At 40.2% G+C, this 18,656-nt stretch overlaps 2 protein-coding genes across 2 annotated transcripts; both read right to left on the reverse strand.

Moving 5' to 3' along the window:
- Positions 1-1,216: 1,216 nt before the first annotated feature.
- On the reverse strand, positions 1,217-2,943 carry LOC119912164 (immunoglobulin kappa light chain-like). The gene is made up of 5 exons (XM_038731197.1): positions 2,880-2,943; positions 2,042-2,743; positions 1,794-1,919; positions 1,665-1,708; positions 1,217-1,524 (listed from the first exon to the last, which is right to left on the reverse strand). Exons 1-5 carry the CDS (start codon positions 2,941-2,943, stop codon positions 1,405-1,407), a joined length of 1,056 nt encoding a protein of 351 aa, XP_038587125.1. The 3' UTR covers positions 1,217-1,404.
- A 4,312-nt stretch (positions 2,944-7,255) lies between these two features.
- LOC119912156 (immunoglobulin kappa light chain-like) lies at positions 7,256-11,380 on the reverse strand. Its single transcript, XM_038731190.1, has 5 exons — positions 11,299-11,380; positions 9,929-10,633; positions 9,501-9,617; positions 7,803-7,843; positions 7,256-7,665 (listed from the first exon to the last, which is right to left on the reverse strand). Exons 1-5 carry the CDS (start codon positions 11,351-11,353, stop codon positions 7,546-7,548), a joined length of 1,038 nt encoding a protein of 345 aa, XP_038587118.1. The 5' UTR covers positions 11,354-11,380; the 3' UTR covers positions 7,256-7,545.
- Between the last annotated feature and the right edge of the window lie 7,276 nt (positions 11,381-18,656).

Consider the following 18,656-nt stretch of genomic DNA (forward strand, 5'->3'; position numbering starts at 1 on the left):
TTGCAATATGTAATGTATAATAGTAGGAGTTAAAACTATGAAGATATGTAAAATGTCACAGGTATCCTTTCTACTTGTTTCAATCAATGACAGAGACCACCTGCGACACTCCATCATTTAAAATGAACAGTAACATTGCAACTTTCATGCATATTGAATCTTTAATGACAAAATACAAATATGAAAGTACATACAGATGTGAGTTAAGTTCACAACATACTTAATTCTCAAATATCATAAGTCACTTGTGTAGCATCAATAAATGTGACCTTCTAAATGTACTGTTTTATATCAGAAAGACAATTTTGTAAATAGTAATAAAAATAATGGACAGATTTTAGATAGTTTCTTAGTAAGTCAACAATCATGACAAAAAGAGAAAAAGGCTCTAATTGTGCACATTATCTAACCTTATTGAAGCTTAGAGATATTGTCTTTTGACTGCACACAGATGATAGAAAAAGATCATTTACCTTAAAACTTAAATTAATAGCCGAGTCCCAAATAGCCGCCTAGGGTATAGTTAGGTACCCCCTTTACTGGCCTGGTGTGGGAACACATTTTGACAAATAAACACCTGCCTCAATTAAACGTCTGGTCTGGTTTTGGTAGAAGTTCTTTGGATGTAGCTGCTTCTAAGCAGATCGTTAATAGGCTATAAATATTAATGTTTAAACATATGATCAGTATCTCAATATGGACATGCTGAACATTGTTAGATCTGTCAGATTCTCCACAATACCACTGTTATGTTCATTTAACGGAAACAACAAGACCCAAAGTCTAATTATTCTAGATCTACCGTATCTGTAACCTGCATGGCTACAAGAGAGGAAAAGGGGGAAAAAGTGCTGACTCACGTTAATTTTGTGTGCTCGTTAAGTCTGAATGTGTCAGTTCCTTTATTATTTATATTCCTTTAGTCTGTAAAGGTCCACCGACCAAAAGAATCAAAACAGCTTTTCATAAAAATTAATCCAAGTTGTGAATCCTGTCATGTGAAGTCCACCGCCCTCGGTCTGCTAACTTCTCTCATCCTGCACCTGTTGTTGTTTTCATTAGGTTGCTGCCTTCAAAATAAAAGCGCATAAGCCATCTGTCGGAGCTAGATCAAATGAATGACGTGTATTTGATATTTGATCATTTTTACATAAGTGTTCTGTTTGAAATAAATAAACTATTTCATAGTAGTTTCAGTTTTGTGCAAAAAGAATTAAAGGCCTGTCCCATATGGACACCTGTCCCAAATAAAGGCAGGGCCAATTTAGTGATTTTAGCAAATAAAAGCCCAGGCTATTATTCAAAGTTTTACGGTATATCAACATGTACATCGAAATCAACATTACTCTTTGAAAGAATAGTAAATAATCCATTTTTACCTAAAATGTCTACACATGTCCGGTTCTACTTCTTGACAGTGGAGTACACACATTCACTCTTGGTGTCGTTCCTCTGTCTTCTTGATCTCTTGGGCAGGTTAACACTGATAGCTGCATAATGGAGGTTGTCGGCTTCTCTGTAACTCTGTTAACAAAATATTTGAAAATATATCGCATTATGGACCCTGTCAAAATTTAAACCAATGTCCAAAAAAAAAACAAATTAAATGTTGTACAATAATGTGTTTCGAAATTCACAAGTTAGTTTAAAGACAAAACTCTTACCTCAACTTCAGTTGTGGAGAGAGCTGAAAATCTTGCTTTAAACTCTGGTTGTCAAACAGAAAAAGCTCTTAATTTTAAAAGCCATGTTCAGTGGACACAGGCACATTCAAATAGTGTTAGTTACTTTACCTGTAGATCGGAAACTGTTTCTTTTGTTCATTCTGTACACTAAGACTGCCAGTAAAACCAACAGGACGATGGTGAATGCCAAAGCTCCACTCAAGAAATACACCGAGGCAAGAGAGTCCACCTCATCTGAAGAGCGCCAGACATCAGAAAATATCTTTCAGCTTTTATCTCTGTGTTTGTGTTAATTTTGATTAGGGAGTAATGACGTATTTATCACATGAGACCACCCTTGTTAGAAAGTTACTTACCTTCAAAGTCCAGCTTGGTCCCGTTTCCAAACAGTATGTGTCCACATGAGGCAACAGCACAGTAGTAGGTCCCAGCATGAGAAAGATTCAGGCTCTCCAGTGGCAAGTTGTAGACACAGGTGTGTGTTTGTGTGTTGGATTTCCTCTCACACTGATCGTTCCTGCCTCCATGGGTGTAAATGAGTCCTGGATGAGATTCTTCAGAGTTTTTGAACCAGTAAACACTGTGTTCTCCATCACAGGTCTCAGTGTGTACTGTACAGTTCAGAGTCACAGAGCCTCCTGGCTGGAGGGGCTCAGATGCTGACTGATGGACCGAAACTGGGACGTTCAAACCTGAAGCCTTTACACTGACAAAAGTTTCCGCTATAGATTTGTGTGATTTACTATTCACACAGTAGTAAGTTGCTGAGTCTGAAATGTGTAAATGTGAAATTATCAAGTGGTATTCACCATTGCCAGTATGCAGTGTGAAACGTGGATTGTTCTCAAATTCATCATGAAAAGTGGCTTTTGTATCAAAAACATTGAAACTAGAGATGAGCCTTGGTGTCTGTCCCAGAGCTTGTTTGTACCAGTAAAACCTTCCTGGAACATCATTGTCATAAGAACATTGTAAAGTCAACTTGTCTCCTGTTTTAAATGATAAGATACCACTCTCTTGATGCTGAGACGAAGACAATTTCAGTTCAGTCATCAGAGCTGAAGTGAAATGAAAGACAAAGCAAATACATAGTTACCTTTATGCGATACAATTCAGCGCAATCATTACTTTAGAAACATCTGCATGAGCAGTTACCATACAGTACATTAAGGTAAAAACTGGAGTCATAAAAACACAACTCACCCTTCTTCACCAAGAACAAACATGTCAGGTAGAAAACAAACTTTGGAGATGTCATCGTGTTCAAATTGCTGTGAAGAATGAACGAATACTAATAGTTTCTCCACTCATCACAGACAAGACTGTGTTTGATTGGCCAGCCTGAAACAACACTGTATGACCTAATAGGAAAAATGATCACATGCTCACAGCAACCAATAGTCTCAAGTTTGTTTGTTGAGAAGATTCACATGGTGAGAGCTTTATGAAAACTATCCTGGCCTAAAAATCTGTAAATCAATTAGAAACACCAAGACCAGAGCACAATAGAACTCCATTTATGCCCAACATTCAAAAATTGACTGGTTGGCATTATGTCAAACTGATACAGACCCATACACAATTATGAGCAGGTCACTAGAGCTGATACCACATAATGACATAAATCAAAAGGATAAGCATTAGCTGCTGGTTAGAACTCCATAGTTTGAATGTTTAGGTGGCTTAAGGTGCATCTGTGTGCGAGTGCAAATACCTTTACCCACTTCTGAAACCACAAAGAACTCTGCACTGGCAGAGATAAAATACAACAAGACTAAGAGTCTACACCCATGCAAGCAGCTTTTTGACACTGAGCATAGATGTACACATGGGCACTGCTGTTCATTGTGTCAATGTGCCATATTGGTATGGGAAAACTGTGCCTGCTAATGCTATATGTGTCTATCAAGGCAGAATAGGATCAATATTATTGCTAGGGACAGTCAATTGACATTATTAGCATAAAATAAGGCTTATTGTAATGTATCAAATTCAATGCTGTTTTGTTAACAGTAACTACCGAAAAATAAGTTAAGATAAGATAAAACAATTACATTCACCAATACATTCACAGAACCCAATAATTACAGAAGTTTTACAGATAAAAAACTGAATCACTTATGAGTTTATCAAAGCAATTCTGCAAGGGATAAAATAATTTTTAAAAAGGATGTGAAGGATCCCCCACAATTTGCTTTGCTTTCCGCCTGCAGTGCAGCACATATAACTCACTCAGCTGTCTCTGTGGTTTACATATGTTTTTTTCAGCCATATTCACAATACTAGTCAATTTGGACCTTTTCTTAGCCCCAACAATACCATGATATGTTGTACGTGAGAACACTCTCCACAAGATTTCTGTAGACCAGCTCTAGGGTATTTTCGCTTACAGAGAAGCTGTTCAACTTCCTCAACAAATATATATGATGCATAGTCTTTCGGAGTTTACTTTAAAACTCAATCTGCTGTCAAGTAGGGTGCCTAAGTACTTAAACTCCTCCACCATGTCAACAGGACATTAATGTCTACTGTGTTTAGGCAGAGTGGGATGTTGTTACTGCAGATAACCAACTCTTTAGTTTTACTGGTTTGAACACCAGCTCATTAATTCACCTATAACTAAAATATGCTCTCTCCCCACCCTTCTCTTCTTCAGGCACTAAGCCAACCAAAGCCATATCCTCTGCGTACTAATAGGAAGTGGAGTCCTGGATCTGCATCTCGTTGGTAGAGATGGCAAACAGTACGTGTGATAGGACACAGCCCTGGGGTGCACCTGCATTTACAACAAGTTGCTCTGAACTAAAGACACTCTCTCGGGCTGTTGGGAAAGAAAGTCCTTAATCCATAAAATATTTGTGAAATGTTTTTCCCTGTGGCTTTTTAAGCATTTCTTTCATTGAAACATCCAAAAAGAGCTCAAAATTCTCACATGCAGGCTGTGGTATCAACATGCATATGCAGATGGAGGCTGTGCTTTGTCCTACATGCTAACGTCAGCATGCTAGCATGCTGTTGGTTAGCAGGTACAATGTTAATAATGTTCACCAATAATGTTCACCACCATGTTTAGTATGTTAGCTTGATAACATTAGCAAATTACCAGTAAGCACAAAGTATTTAGCTAAGCCTCATTTATTCAGTAAGTCTCATTGACATCAAGTTCTCCTTTAGAACAGACCTGAAATATAGGTAGATAAATACAACAACACCACACTACAGTCAAGGCTGTTGTTTTCAACCAGCACACACATATTGTTTCAAGCACAATGTGCTGCAAATGTATTTGTTTATTTGATCATTAATGACATCAAATGCACATATAACAACACATTTCATCTGGTTTCTCACCTTCTAAATATACTGGTTAAATCACAGAAAATAAACAAGCACAAAAATAACCTATTTATTTCAGATAAATGGTTTATGTCACCATCCCTCAAAATCAAGTATCCCTGTGCCCAGTTTTATTAATCAAAACATCTTCAGTTGTTTGTTTTCAGTTAAATTTAATCCCAGTTAACATTTGGAAGTGGCGCCTCCTTCCCGATCTGGTGGCCCAGATCCGGCTCCGGTTAGGCATGGCAGAGGTGAATCTGTTTGCCAACCGGGAAAACACGTTCCTCAAGCTACTCGTGGACAGGGGTCTGGCATTCAGCACGGTTAAAACCTACGCTGCCACCACCTCGTCCTGTCACAAGGGTTTCAGTGACAGGACGGTGTTCGCTCACCCCCTGGTGAAGCGTTTTCTGAAAGGGGTGCGGAGGCAGTGGGATTTGGCGCTGGTCTTACATACGCAAACCGAAGCCCAGAGACGGCGGACCTGAAGTTTCTTTTGGCCAAGGTCGCCTTTCTTGTGGCTCTGACATCGGCCAAGAGGGTCAGTGATCTGGCTGCCCTCTCTATGGCTCCGTCGTGTCTCAGGATTCAGGGTGACGGCAGCTTGACTGTCCTGTGCCCCAACCCTGCCAAAGAGCTTCACCAGCTCTTTCAGTCGTGGGTGATTACTCTCTGGGCTTCTCCCCCCTGTGTATTCAGCTATGACAATCTGACCACTAGTCTGTTGAGTTGTGATAGAGAGAGACTGAGAGCATCTGTTCACACTGATTTCAGTAACGGATAGCATAGCTACAATATGATATACCACCACTGGCACACCATCGGGCCTGTCGTTGCCGGGACCCCGAGTCGCCCCTGCCCTGGCAGGCGTCCCTTATTTTTCTGTATTGAAGGTGGCAACCCTAAGCTAAACATTGGCTGACTGGGGTGGGTGGGTTGTAACACTTCTTTAAAAAGTGTCACAACCATCCACTATACATAAAACTAGGGCCTTTCTTGATTTTAATATTTTACATAGTGCCCTTTGCAGTCTGGGCCCACCAAGCCTGCACTCCAGGGTTACCGGCATTCATTTGTCAGCACTGTGCTCTGTCTCTGCCAGTGGAGAGGGCAGAGAAGTGTACGGGCAGCTTGTGTCCCATTACGGCAAAGAGTAAAATATAGCAGTGCTGGTACTGCGTACCGGTGAGTACCGGCCCACTTCAAGCACTGTATGTGACTCTGATTAAGAATACAAACACAGACACATTGACACATTTTTTTTAGATCTAAGGATGTACAAAGATGTTCATTAATTAAGTACAATGTAATAGTATTTATTAAGTATACGTTTAAGTAAGTTTATTCTATAGATAAATTTACATACACATACTGTACATGCACGCGAGTCATCAGACAGTCTGTTACAGTGAGAGAGAAACATTGTTCTTTTATGTCACTACCTGTTTTTGAAGAATATCATATAATGTGGCATCTATTTTTGCTTCTTTTTTTTATTGTTACAACTTACCCCAGCATGTGGGAAGACAATGGGAACGCAATGCATTTGACATCAACTCACGAGCTCTATGATATTCTATTCTTGAGGATTGAATTGGTGCCATTTGTAGTGAACAAATGTGGGTACTTTGTATAAAAGTTTGATAGTTGCTGAAGCAAAGTGTTACAACCATACCCCAACCTGAGAACATTTTGCAAGCATGTCTATGCCTGTTGTTGCTAATTTGCAACATACCTGAATTTATATCTTTTCTATTCCATAGACAAATTAACAATTTCCACATAATTTAGCATCAGCTTGAAAGCTAATTTACAACAAAAATAATACATTTTCTTATATACTTGTAAATAAATTTAGGCATCAAGGGCTTAATGGGTTAAACCACCTAGCACAAAATGCCATACCCCTAGAAAAAATTCTTGGCATGCATCTAGACCCCAATTTCAATTTTGAATGTCACATCAGCAGTTTCACTAAACCTTTTATCACCTTAGGCTAAAGTGCAACTGTTTCTCTTCCAGGCAGATACTAAGGGACTTAAGCATGCTTTTATCACTAGCAGGATTGATTACTGCAATTTTCTCCTTTCTTGTTTACCTAAGAAAGCTGTGAATAAGTTACAAATCATTCAGAATGCAGCAGCACATGTGCTGACTAACAACAGAAGAAGAGCAACTTATTAATACTTATTTTACCATTTATTATCACTGCATTATTGTTGCATTTCAGTGTATATAAGTACATTGTATTACAATTTTGTACGAAAGGCCCTATATAAATGAAGTCTGATCAGAATGGTTGTATTTACAAGAAACAAAGTAACATTGTGGGGATTTCCTGCTTCAAAAAAAGTATCATATTCCAAGTATCCAATAGCAAAGCAATTTTATTTTGGCTGCAGACCACAAATAAGCTATAAAAGCATTTTTGCTCAAACTTCAACACATATCTTCTACATTTCATCTCAAATGAGGCGCACAAAGACAATCCAGTCTTAGCACAAATATAATATATCACGTTCTACTGCTTTATGCTGTAGTACACACATTCAGTCCAGGTTTTATTCGTCCCTCTTCTTGATCTGTTGGGCAGCTTCACACTTGAAGTAGCATAAGCGAGGTTGTCTGCATATTGGCAACCCTGGTAACAAATATATCAGTTGATCATTAATTTTTTCTTGGCAGAAATTAAAGCAACATCCAGGAAACATTGCACTGTGCAACAAAATTGTGACTGACTGATAATTAAAAGTCAGTTTACAGTTAGTTTTTATTCACCTCTGCTGCTATGGAGGGATCTGAAGCTCCTGTTTGGGACTCTGGTTGTGGAACAAAGACAAGGCACTTTTAAAATCCATTTTCAGGGAATAGAAGACCTCATATACAAACAGTGCAAGTTTACAGAGATCTGGAGTGGCCACAGAGAGAGACTGTTCCCACGTTTTGATAGACTATAATTTGTTATAATTTTGATAAATTTTGTATTTATATATATACAAAAGCCTGCCCTTGTTCATCAGAGTAGTGTTGTGTAATGGAAAATGTTATTTCTGACTTTAAGTTAACAGTTTGAGTCAAGCACAGAGGCTGTTTTTTTTGTCATTGTATTTGATTGACATTATTCTTTTTTTCTTTATATTGTAGTGAACAACGGTGTGGATTTGTGCATTTTACATTGAATAAATTTGGAGCTACCCTAAATTCCTTTCTCCTCCCCAGAGAAGAAGGGGAGGGGTCAAAGTTGCTTTCTCTAAGTGCTAGCCCGACCATAAAACTGGTCGGAAATACCGTTAAATGTATAAATATCCTGACCAATAATGTGACAATTGTTTCCTGTTACCAAATGCCTAGAACAGTACAACCGTTCAACCATTGAGGTTCGATTGTGGAAAATATTTGATTATAATACGTGAAAATAGATTTCTTTTCTTTAGACATTAAGTTTAGAAAGGCAGTCCCTTGGGAAACCTGAGGGGAACCAGGCCCTAGGCAACAAAAGAGCGACACGCGACCTCGCGCGCTCTCTTCTCTTTGCTGTTGGCTCTTCCACCCTGCTCGGCTCTCTGAACGCTTCGGCATGCGCGTGGCGTGCCTCCCCAGGCAACGCCCTCAGTCGACCAGCGAAACAGGCCCTTTTGTTTCGCCTGAAGCTACACACCTGAAGTGCCGCGACATCGATCTGCCTTCAGTTTGTTTTAGTTTCTTTATTTCTTTTGTTTGTTAAAGTTATCAGTCCGTTAAGTTACACTGGACTAATTCAGGAACGACCAAGTTCCATTTTAAGCCTTTTTCGTCGAGCCAACTTCACCGAGGTCAGACCAAGCCACGTGGTCTCACCAGCTACAACGAAGGAAACCTGAAAACAGCCGAATTGCCAGACGGAGGAGGTGTTTTCAATCAGACACGGAGAACCCTGGAGAATCCCTAACAAAAAGCCAGGATCGGCAGCTAGCGTGGGACCCGTGCAACAGGCCAAAAGCAGGCTGTCGACAAGCAGTAAGACTTAACACACGTTCTGTGATCAGATGTCCATTTTAACTCCTAAATTATCAAGTCATCGAGTCAAATGCTTCCCACAACCGAACCTCCGGCTCATCATTCAGCAAACAGAGAATAAAGTCACTGTAATATAATCAAGAGCTGTGTGTGTTGCCTATTTCTAGTTCCTGCCAAGAGAATTGACCCTTTAGATATGAGACTGACTGACTGATTTAAGATAATTGAGCGATTATTAACTAACTGATCACTAGTAATAATTGTATAATTATTCAAAACTACCTAGAGGTCCGGAGACTCTAGGATTATAACAACTCCGGTGATGCCCTTTACGAGGAATGAAATAAAATTAAATAAAAAGATTTTATGAATCTTAAAAATTCATAATTGGGTATCAATTCTTATAAATTTATTAAAATGCATAACTAATAAATTTAGGTCTGCTACAATATAGTGACTCCAGGGCTCCGTACCAGTTACCTGTTGATTGGCAGCCTTTTCTGTTGTTCATCATGCACACTGAGAAAGCCAGTAAAACAGCCAGGATGGAGGTGAACGCAGAAGCTCCACTCAAGAGAAACACCAAGTCAACCTCATCTGAAGAGAGACATCAGAAACACCACTTTCAGAATGTTTTCTGTTTTCATCTGAAATTTAAATGATTAGACAGTTTATCAGATGCTAAAACTTTTGCTATGAAGTTACTTTAATTAATTTATTATTAATTAGTCATTTAGCTTTTATCCAAAGAGACCTACAATTACTATGTGTGTCGTACGCCTGGAGCTACTCTGAGTTAAGTGTCTTGCTCAGGGACACAATGGTGGACATGTGGCAGTGGGAATCGAACCCAGGTCTCCCACATCAAAGGCATGTACTTAATCCACTTTCCAATCAACACCACTCACCTTCAATTTCCAGCTTGGTCCCGTTTCCAAACAGTATGTGTCCACATGAGGCAACAGCACAGTAGTAGGTCCCAGCATGAGAAGGATTCAGGCTCTCCAGTGGCAAGTTGTAGACACAGGTGTGTGTTTGTGTGCTGGAATTCCTCTCACACTGATCGTTCCTGCCTCCATGGGTGTAAATGAGTCCTGGATGAGATTCTTCAGAGTTTTTGAACCAGTAAACACTGTGTTCTCCATCACAGGTCCCAGTGTGTACTGTACAGTTCAGAGTCACAGAGCCTCCTGGCTGGATGGGCTCAGATGCTGACTGATGGACCAAAGCTGGTATGTTAAAACCTGAACCCTTTACATTAACAGTAGTGCCCTCTGCAAAAGTAAAGACAAATGTATGGCTAGCTCCGCAGTAGTAAGTAGCTGAGTCTGAAATGTCCAAATCAAATATTGTCAAGTTATTTGTACTGTTTTTAGTATCCAGTGTGAAGCGTGGATTGTTGAATTCATGATAAAAAGTGGCTTTTGTTTCAAACACATAGAAGGTAGACATGAGCCTTGGTTTCTGTCCCAGAGTTTGCTTATACCAGTAAAGCCATGCTGAATTAAGACCTTTATAGAAACATTGCAGAGTCACATTTTCTCCAATATCAGCTGATACAAAACGTGTCTTTTGATGAATAGATGAGGAGACTTTCTGATCTGTCATCTGAGCTGAAGTGAAATGAAAGACAAAGGCGATGCACAGTTAATTAAATCTGATGAATTTATTGTAATTGATATATTAAAATTAGAAGCATTTCCATGAAGCATTGCTATAAAGTAAAAGCTGCTGGAGCCATAAAGCTTACCACAAACGAACATGTCAGACAGAAAACAATCTTTAGAGATGTCATCATGTTCATATTCTCATGTTGAATGAAAATAATCTCAATACTTTCTCCACTCTAAAGAGATAAGACTGTTTGATTGGGACACTTCTCCTTCTTAGGAAACATGATCACATGTTCAGACGGTAAGAGATATATGAAGAAAACAATGGCTCTTCATCTTGGTATTATATTAATGAATTGCAATATTTATCAAACACATAGAAGTTAGAGGTGAGACTTGTTTTTTGTCCTGGTTTGTTTATACCAATGAAGCCATGCTGAAACATAAACTTAAAAACACATTGCATATTCATTCGGGCTCCAACTTCAATAGATACAAAAAACACTTGCTTGATGCTGGGATAAAGACAATACAGTTCAGTCATCAGAGCTGAAGTGAAATGAGAGACAAACCAAATGTAATCATTACTTTAGAAACATCTGTATGAGCAGTCACCATACAGTACAGTAAAAGTTAAAAACTGGAGTCATAAAAACACAACTCACCCTTCTTCACCAAGAACAAACATGTCAGGTAAAACACAAACTTTGGAGATGTCATCGTGTTCAAATTGCTGTGCAGAATGAACAAATACTAATAGTTTCTCCACTCATCACAGACAAGACTGTGTTTGATTGGCCAGCCTCAAACAACACTGTATGACCTAATAGGAAACATGATCACATGCTCACAGCAACCAATAGTCTCAAGTTTGTTTTTTGAGAAGATTCACATGGTGTGAGAGACATTCGTCACATTAAGCAAATTTCAGGGACCGCCTTTTTTCACCTACGTAATATTGCGAAAATCAGGAACATCCTGTCTAAAAATGATGCAGAAAAACTTGTCCATGCATTTGTTACTTCTAGGCTGGATTACTGCAATTCCCAATTATCAGGCTGCTCGAAAAAGTCCATTAAGACTCTTCAGCTGATCCAGAATGCTGCAGCACGTGTTCTGACAGGAACCAGGAAAAGAGATCATATTTCTCCTGTTTTAGCTTCTTTGCATTGGCTTCCAGTAAAATCCAGAATAGAATTTAAAATCATTCTTCTTACCCACAAAGCTCTTAATGGTCAGGCACCATCTTATCTTAAAGAGCTCATAGTACCTTACTACCCCACCAGAGCACTGCGCTCCCAGAATGCAGGGTTACTTGTGGTTCCTAGAGTCTCCAAAAGTAGACTAGGAGCCAGAGCGTTCAGCTATCAAGCTCCTCTCCTGTGGAACCAGGTTCCAGTTTGGGTTCAGGAGGCAGACACCATCTCCACATTTAAGAGTAGGCTTAAGACTTTCCTCTTTGATAAAGCTTATAGTTAGGGCTGGCTCAGGTAGTCCTGAACCATCCCTTAGTTATGCTGCTATAGGCCTAGACTGCCGGGGGATTTCCCATGATGCACTGAGCTCCTCTCTCCTCTACTTTCTCTCCCTCTGTATGCAACCTCATCCTATTAATGCATGTTACTAACTTGACTTCTCCCCTTTCCGGTAGTCTTGTGCTTTCTCGTCCCTCTCCTCTCTCCTATCACTTCCTGCAGGTTTTCTGGCTCTGGAGCTGTGGAGTCTGGAGCTGTGGTTGTGGGTCACCTGCTCCATGTACCTGCTCGACACCTTCTACTACAATTATTGTTACTAGTCCTATTGTTATTATTATTATTATCTTTAACATTATGATTATTATCATAATAATCGTCATATTTGTTATCATAGTAAATACAAATACAGTAACACGAGACAACTTACCCATTCTTCCCAAGAACAGATAAATCAGATACAGAGCAAACCCCAGAGGTGTCATCGTGTTCATTTCGCCGTGCTGAATGAATCGAATCTCAATACGTTCTCCGCTCTATAGAGAGAAGACTCTGTTTGATTGGCTAACAAGAAGCAACACCTAGAATCCTGATTTGGAAACAATGAACACACGTTCAGTGCTGCTTTAAATGCATTGCATTAAGCAAGACCTGCAAGCTTAAACAGGTCTTCTGAGAGACGCTGATGGGAATTCTTTTTCATTAAACACATTTAATGAGGCTTTAACATGTTCAGTCAGAATGTGGCAATATCAAGACTCACTTATTAGACTTTGTTACTTACACTTAAATAACTAACTAATGTTCTGTAAATGGTTGGTGTGTGTAAAAAGAAGTCGTTAGGGTGCTTTTGTGATTGCTATACACCTTGCCTACAAATCAGCTGTGACTATTAAAGGAACATTTTGTCTTCCTTCAACCTTCCATGCATCAGAAATGGTGTGCTGTGTCTATAATATCTACAATTCTTGTGAAACATGTTGTCAGTGCCAGCACAGACAGAATGACTGTGTGAGAACAAAAGCTGGTCAGAAAATCTTTTCAAAGATAAATCAAATGAAATAACCAGTGCCAACAGGAAGAAGGTGGAGGTGCTGTAACCTAATAGTATGCTCATGTTACATCAGCAAGTTAAACAATATATTTTTGTGTTATTATTAGTTTATATGACGAAAGTCACTGGTAACAGTAAGAAGTTATGTATGACGTGATGTTCATTGCCTCACCTGCTCCTACCCAAACACATCATGGCCACTGTTTTGTTTATAAAGTCAACGGAATGACTACAAAACTACATGGCTAAAGTACACTAAGAGCTGATCTATGACTGTCGACCACACAGAGGCTAAAAAAAGAACACCTCTGGAGCACAATGAGCTCATTTACAATAAGAGAAGGCCGGCTCTGATGTCTCTGAGCAAATCAACACTGTCTCTCTTTCTCTCAACTACCACAGCCCACAGTCAGTTATGTGTGGTTCTGTGTTTGTACATTGTTAACTACAAGTATGGTGAGAGTGGAAATACAACACCTAGCTTACATCAAAGAGACCTCAGTTAACGGAAGCTGAAGGAAGATGTTTAATAAAAATACTTAAGCCTTGGGTGGTGATGGGGCAGTGGATAAGGCACATGCCTTTGGTGTGAGAGACCCAGGTTCAACCTGTGTCCATGAGCAAGACACTTAACCCTTAGTTTCTCCAGAGGCGTGCGGCTTCTGACATATTTAGTAATTGTAAGTCGCTTTGGATAAAACCATCAGCTAAATTAATAAATGGAATGTAATTAATGATTTGCAAGGTAAATATACATTCATTACATGGAGGTGACATCTGACAAACTTGTTTCTTCTAGTAAGAGAGAACAAATGAAACATGTCTGTTCTACTGCCTTACACTAGAGTACACACATTCACTGTCGCCTCCCTGTCTTCTTGGTGTGTTGTCCTTGTTAAAGCAGCATAATAGATGTTGTCTGCACCTAGGTAGCCCTGGGAATAAAACAAAAAGGGGTTAGTTGTGAAATGAGTATATGTCTCATGACTGATATTGACAAGTATTTCTTCAAATTTGATTAGAAAGTATCCCTTACTATTTAACAAATGACCTCATATTTGCTAGAATGGAAGTCCAGCTTGGTCCCGTTTCAAAACGGTATGTGTCCACATGAGGCAACAGCACAGCTGAAGGTCCCATTGTGAGAAAGATTCAGGCTCTTCAATGGCAAGCTGTAGACACAGGTGTGTGTTTGTGTGTTGGGTATCCTCTCACACTGATCGTTCCTGCCTCCATGGGTGTAAATGAGTCCTGGATGAGATTCTTCAGAGTTTTTGAACCAGTAAACACTGTGTTCTCCATCACAGGTCCCAGTGTGTACTGTACAGTTCAGAGTCACAGAGCCTCCTGGCTGGATGGGCTCAGATGCTGACTGATGGAAAAAGCTGGGATGTTCAAACCTAAACCCTTTATGTTGACAATATTTCCCACTTCAAATTTGTGTAATTTACTACTCACACAGAAGTAAGTTGCTGAATCTGAAATGTGTAAATGTATTGATACTTTTAGCTACTTACTTATTTAGTCTGCCCTCTATTGTCTGCCACGCTTTTTCTTTTTGTTTTAATACTGCGGCCGTGTTTCTTTAATTTTTTTTATATTATGTGCATTTTTTCATCATAAACCTTCTTTACACACAGTGAGTAACAGCAATTAAAGAATGCTGCACACGTCTTTTCCATTTCAGCATCAATGAATCTGTGATCGACCGTGTGGTCTCTTGAAGAAAGTTGTTGATGCGCATTTATCTGAATTACTTACACCTGGCTTGACATAGTCGCACCTTCTGAGCCTGGTTAGGCCTTTGTGAAACTGATAAAGCCAGGATGATCACACTAGGTCAAGCCTAGCTTTATCTCTTTTGGATTTCTAAATTCCGCTTTTGTGAAACAGCTGTCGGGTGCCAGCAATAGCAATACTGTTAAGATGTAGGCCTCAAATGAAACACTGTGTTCTGTTCTGCATCTAAAAACACATTTTTATATATATTTAAGGTATAAAACCACAGTACAAACAATTAGATACTTTATTTAAAATTGCTAACTGTTAGGTTACATACATGTTAAGGGCAACTAGCACCTCCTTGTGCTTCCTTTAAGACTGCTGTCAGCTGAATGTCATTGCTGTATTGGTTAATTGTGATCACATGGGTAGGGTCATAGTTCAGACCAGCCATTTTGGATTAGTTTGCTCTTAGTTTCACAGAGTTGTTGAAAAACACTGTAAGAAAGCAAGTTGATGAAGACAAACAAGTAAATCGCCATCAACTTTACTTCCATGTCTCCTCATCATTTAACCCTTTCAGTGTTCAAGACATCTGTTTAGCTATCTGTCACCTTGTGTAAAGCCACACAAGCAGTGGACAGAATACTAACTTTGCATTGTCCTGAGTAAACAGGACACTGTTTAAGATGCTTTCAGTGCCATATTCAAAAGTCCATTCACCTCCAATGTTACAGACTCACAAAACCAATGGTTTTGGTAAGTTGAAGTAAGCTGAAGGACAGATAAGCCTTTGTACTGCATGTGAAATTTGTCCTCACTAGGATACTTTCCTATGTTTAGGTTTATCAGTATATTACTGTATATATCCATGTCAACTGCTGCATTGTCTCTGGGTTCTGGCATAATTTCTGACAAATAAATTCTCTCATCTCTGTGGCTGTTCTGGGCATTGGCCATCCACAAACCTTTTTTTCAGGTTCCTTGCATCTGGTTGGAGTCCCTGTTTGGAGACTATGTGTCCCAGAAAGGTCACTTGTGTTTGAGCAAGCTGGCACTTCCTGGCTTTCAACTTGAGACCAGCTGAGCGAAACTGGCCGAACACTTCCTCAAGGCTCTGTAGGTGATCTGAAAAAGAGCGTCTGAACACAAGGACATCATCCAGATAAATTAAACAGTCCTTCTTCCCGCACAAGCTCCATCAACCTCTGAAACATTGTGGCGTTGGTCAAGCCCATAGGCATAACCTTGAACTACAGCTTTCCTCAATGATGTCTTGTGACAAAAAGCTCCTGAATCTGCCTGTCAATCTCTTCTCTGATGTTTGGTGAAGTCCTGTATGCTCTCTGTTTGATAGGTGGAGCATCTGCTGTCTTGATGCTGTGTCTGACTATGCTAGTGCGTCCATAGTCTTGGTCATTAGCACAAAAAATGTCACTGCAGGACAGTAGCAAAGCCTCAAGCTGTTGTCTCTGTTTGTCAGTAAGTGCTTACCTGTTGAAGTCAACATGGTAACAACTGTTGAGGAGAGGGTTTGTCATCGTAGTAACGGCGGCTACACCTGCTTCCACTATAGAGTAGTCGTCCTGACTCTGTGCCCAGTGGATGAAAATCTCCTAGCCTAGTGTCACATGGAACATGCAGGTCAGCATTGGTTGGTTTTCAGTAATTTGATGTAAGTGAGACCTGCCTGTACTGGTGTGTGCTGCTATCAGGCCCTGAAAACTAGGTGGACCTGGCTCTAATATACCTGAACCTTAGCTAAAACAGTCATCTGTGACAGGCAGGGACAATGACTGGAGAGAAGGTGACAGCGTTACAGCTCAGGGGAGCAGTCTCATTAGCACGGAGGAGAGCGAGTGTGGTACGATTCCCTATCTTTAAGACACCTTCCCTCAAATCAAGAACTGCATGATGTGCGAGAAGTCCCAACCCACAATCACTGGTTGTGTACTGTCCCCAATGACAGACAACACATAGCGTGTGGGTTTTTTGTGTGAAGGTGGTAACACCTGTCATGGGGCCTCAACACCATTAGTAGCAGACGATCAGCATCTGCTACCGGTCTTCATCAAAACTCACATAATGGCCCCTTTCCCTACATGGTGGTTGTCTGTCCCTAGCAGTGTGGCGTTGATGCAAGTCATGCCGTGTCTATCTGCATCAGAAGAGGGAGAGTAAGAGGTCTGTCTGTAGGAGTCATGGTGGTGTAGATGTCTTGAGACAAACCTGTCAGGGGAGGACCGCCTGTCTGTAATGCCTGAAATGATCCTGACTGTAGGCAGAATGATGGTCACATGGATGATGTGGAGAAGATGGAGGAGTGAGTGAGTAGTGCCTGTCACAATGAACAGGAGAGTATCTTGGATGGAGGTGATCACTGTGTGACCTCCTGGATCTCTGATGGTCGGTAGTAGAGGAAGTAAACATTATGCTCAGGAGACACAGATGGGGGACATGCGCTTATTACTCAGTTCACTTGGAGGGTCGTACTTAGAAAAGCCAGCATGTGGAGCACGGTGACTGGCAGAAAGGCTATGATTTTTGTCCCAGCTGAGTAACTTCAAGCCTGTACGGCAAACCTGTACCCCATAAAAACTATTTTACAGAGCAAAGAATGTTAACTTCACTTTGCACTTAAGCATATGTATTCCACTAAGACCTGAATACCAGTTATCACTGTGCACACAACAAAATCCGTCAGGGCCAACACCCTGTTCATTTTCTGCCAGCCAGCCAGGTGTAATGATATGTAGTGGTATAGGTTGAATACCGACCTCTGTGCAGGGGGATCTACCAAGGAAAGTGTTGGCGCACATCTTGCAGGGTAAGGCTGCAGACAATCATGCTACAATCTTTTATGTAATTTGTGGCATTAATCATGCAATTAAACTTTTGTTCCCTGATCTGCCTCTTACCATCCAATATAACAAGTCCTCCAAATTTAACTAAAAAGACATTGTCCAAAAACAGTAGGGCTAGAATACATCGTACTTCTCCTTTCAACCTCTCTTGGTAGGGATTGTAACTATTACAAAGACCCCAGGAACAGCGTTTGACCATATCTTTGAAAAAACAGAACAAAACAAAACTCATTTTGCAAACGAGTCATCGGAGCACTGTAATGGGAATTCCAAACATATTGCATGTAACCCTGGACTCAGGGAGACTCATCTGATATTTGGGGCACTGAATCTGTGTAAACGTAACAGTCAAAATATCTCTGTTCTCTGTGGTATCCAGACTTCAGGGACAATGTGTCTCTGTGGGATGATAAGATTGACCCTAAAGCTGGATAAATAACAGGCTCACGGAGCTCTCCTCACTCATGTGAGCATACATGTACACGGCGTATGTGTTTTGCTGTGAGTCCTTCTCCAGAAGACGAATAAAATTCACAGAAAGACAAGTGTTTGCCTGAGCTGTTTATTTAAACCCGCAATTCCCACCACGGGAAATTCGGAGCGTGGCTTAGAGAAGGGTGAATTGTATGAGATGCAACAGCGAATTGTTTCGTCTGACATCCTGCGTGCACTTCTGTCATTCTCTGCGTAGCCTATACGGTGGCAAAGTGTTTGTCACAATACTGCGTTTTTTTGCAAAACAAAACAGTTTACTTCCGCCTGCTTTGGTAAATAAAATCTGGATACTTAACTGTAATTTTTGTAGGCAAATGTGAGACATGTCTGCTGTGAGATTGCTGACTTATGACAATGTTTTGCCGGAAACAGTGATGATTGGTGAAAATTGCAAGTTGTGTTGAATTCAGGGGGAT

Source organism: Micropterus salmoides, unplaced genomic scaffold (assembly GCF_014851395.1).
Source record: "Micropterus salmoides isolate LMB-PRFRI ecotype aquatic unplaced genomic scaffold, ASM1485139v1 Ms_hic_scaffold_2, whole genome shotgun sequence".
NCBI classification, from domain to species: Eukaryota; Metazoa; Chordata; class Actinopteri; order Centrarchiformes; family Centrarchidae; genus Micropterus; species Micropterus salmoides.

What these genes read in the sequence shown, in the direction of transcription:
- LOC119912156 (XM_038731190.1), bottom strand. Translation starts at nt 11,353, where the DNA reads ATGACATCTCCAAAGTTTGTGTTTTACCTGACATGTTTGTTCTTGGTG. An exon ending in TTTGTTCTTGGTGAAGAAGG is followed by an intron (nt 10,634 to 11,298) that starts GTGAGTTGTGTT and finishes ATTTCACTTCAG; the next exon opens with CTCAGATGACAGATCAGAAA. An exon ending in GACCAAGCTGGAAATTGAAG is followed by an intron (nt 9,618 to 9,928) that starts GTGAGTGGTGTT and finishes GTCTCTCTTCAG; the next exon opens with ATGAGGTTGACTTGGTGTTT.
- LOC119912164 (XM_038731197.1), bottom strand. Translation starts at nt 2,943, where the DNA reads ATGACATCTCCAAAGTTTGTTTTCTACCTGACATGTTTGTTCTTGGTG. An exon ending in GACCAAGCTGGACTTTGAAG is followed by an intron (nt 1,920 to 2,041) that starts GTAAGTAACTTT and finishes GGCGCTCTTCAG; the next exon opens with ATGAGGTGGACTCTCTTGCC. An exon ending in TCTCCACAACTGAAGTTGAG is followed by an intron (nt 1,525 to 1,664) that starts GTAAGAGTTTTG and finishes TTTTGTTAACAG; the next exon opens with AGTTACAGAGAAGCCGACAA.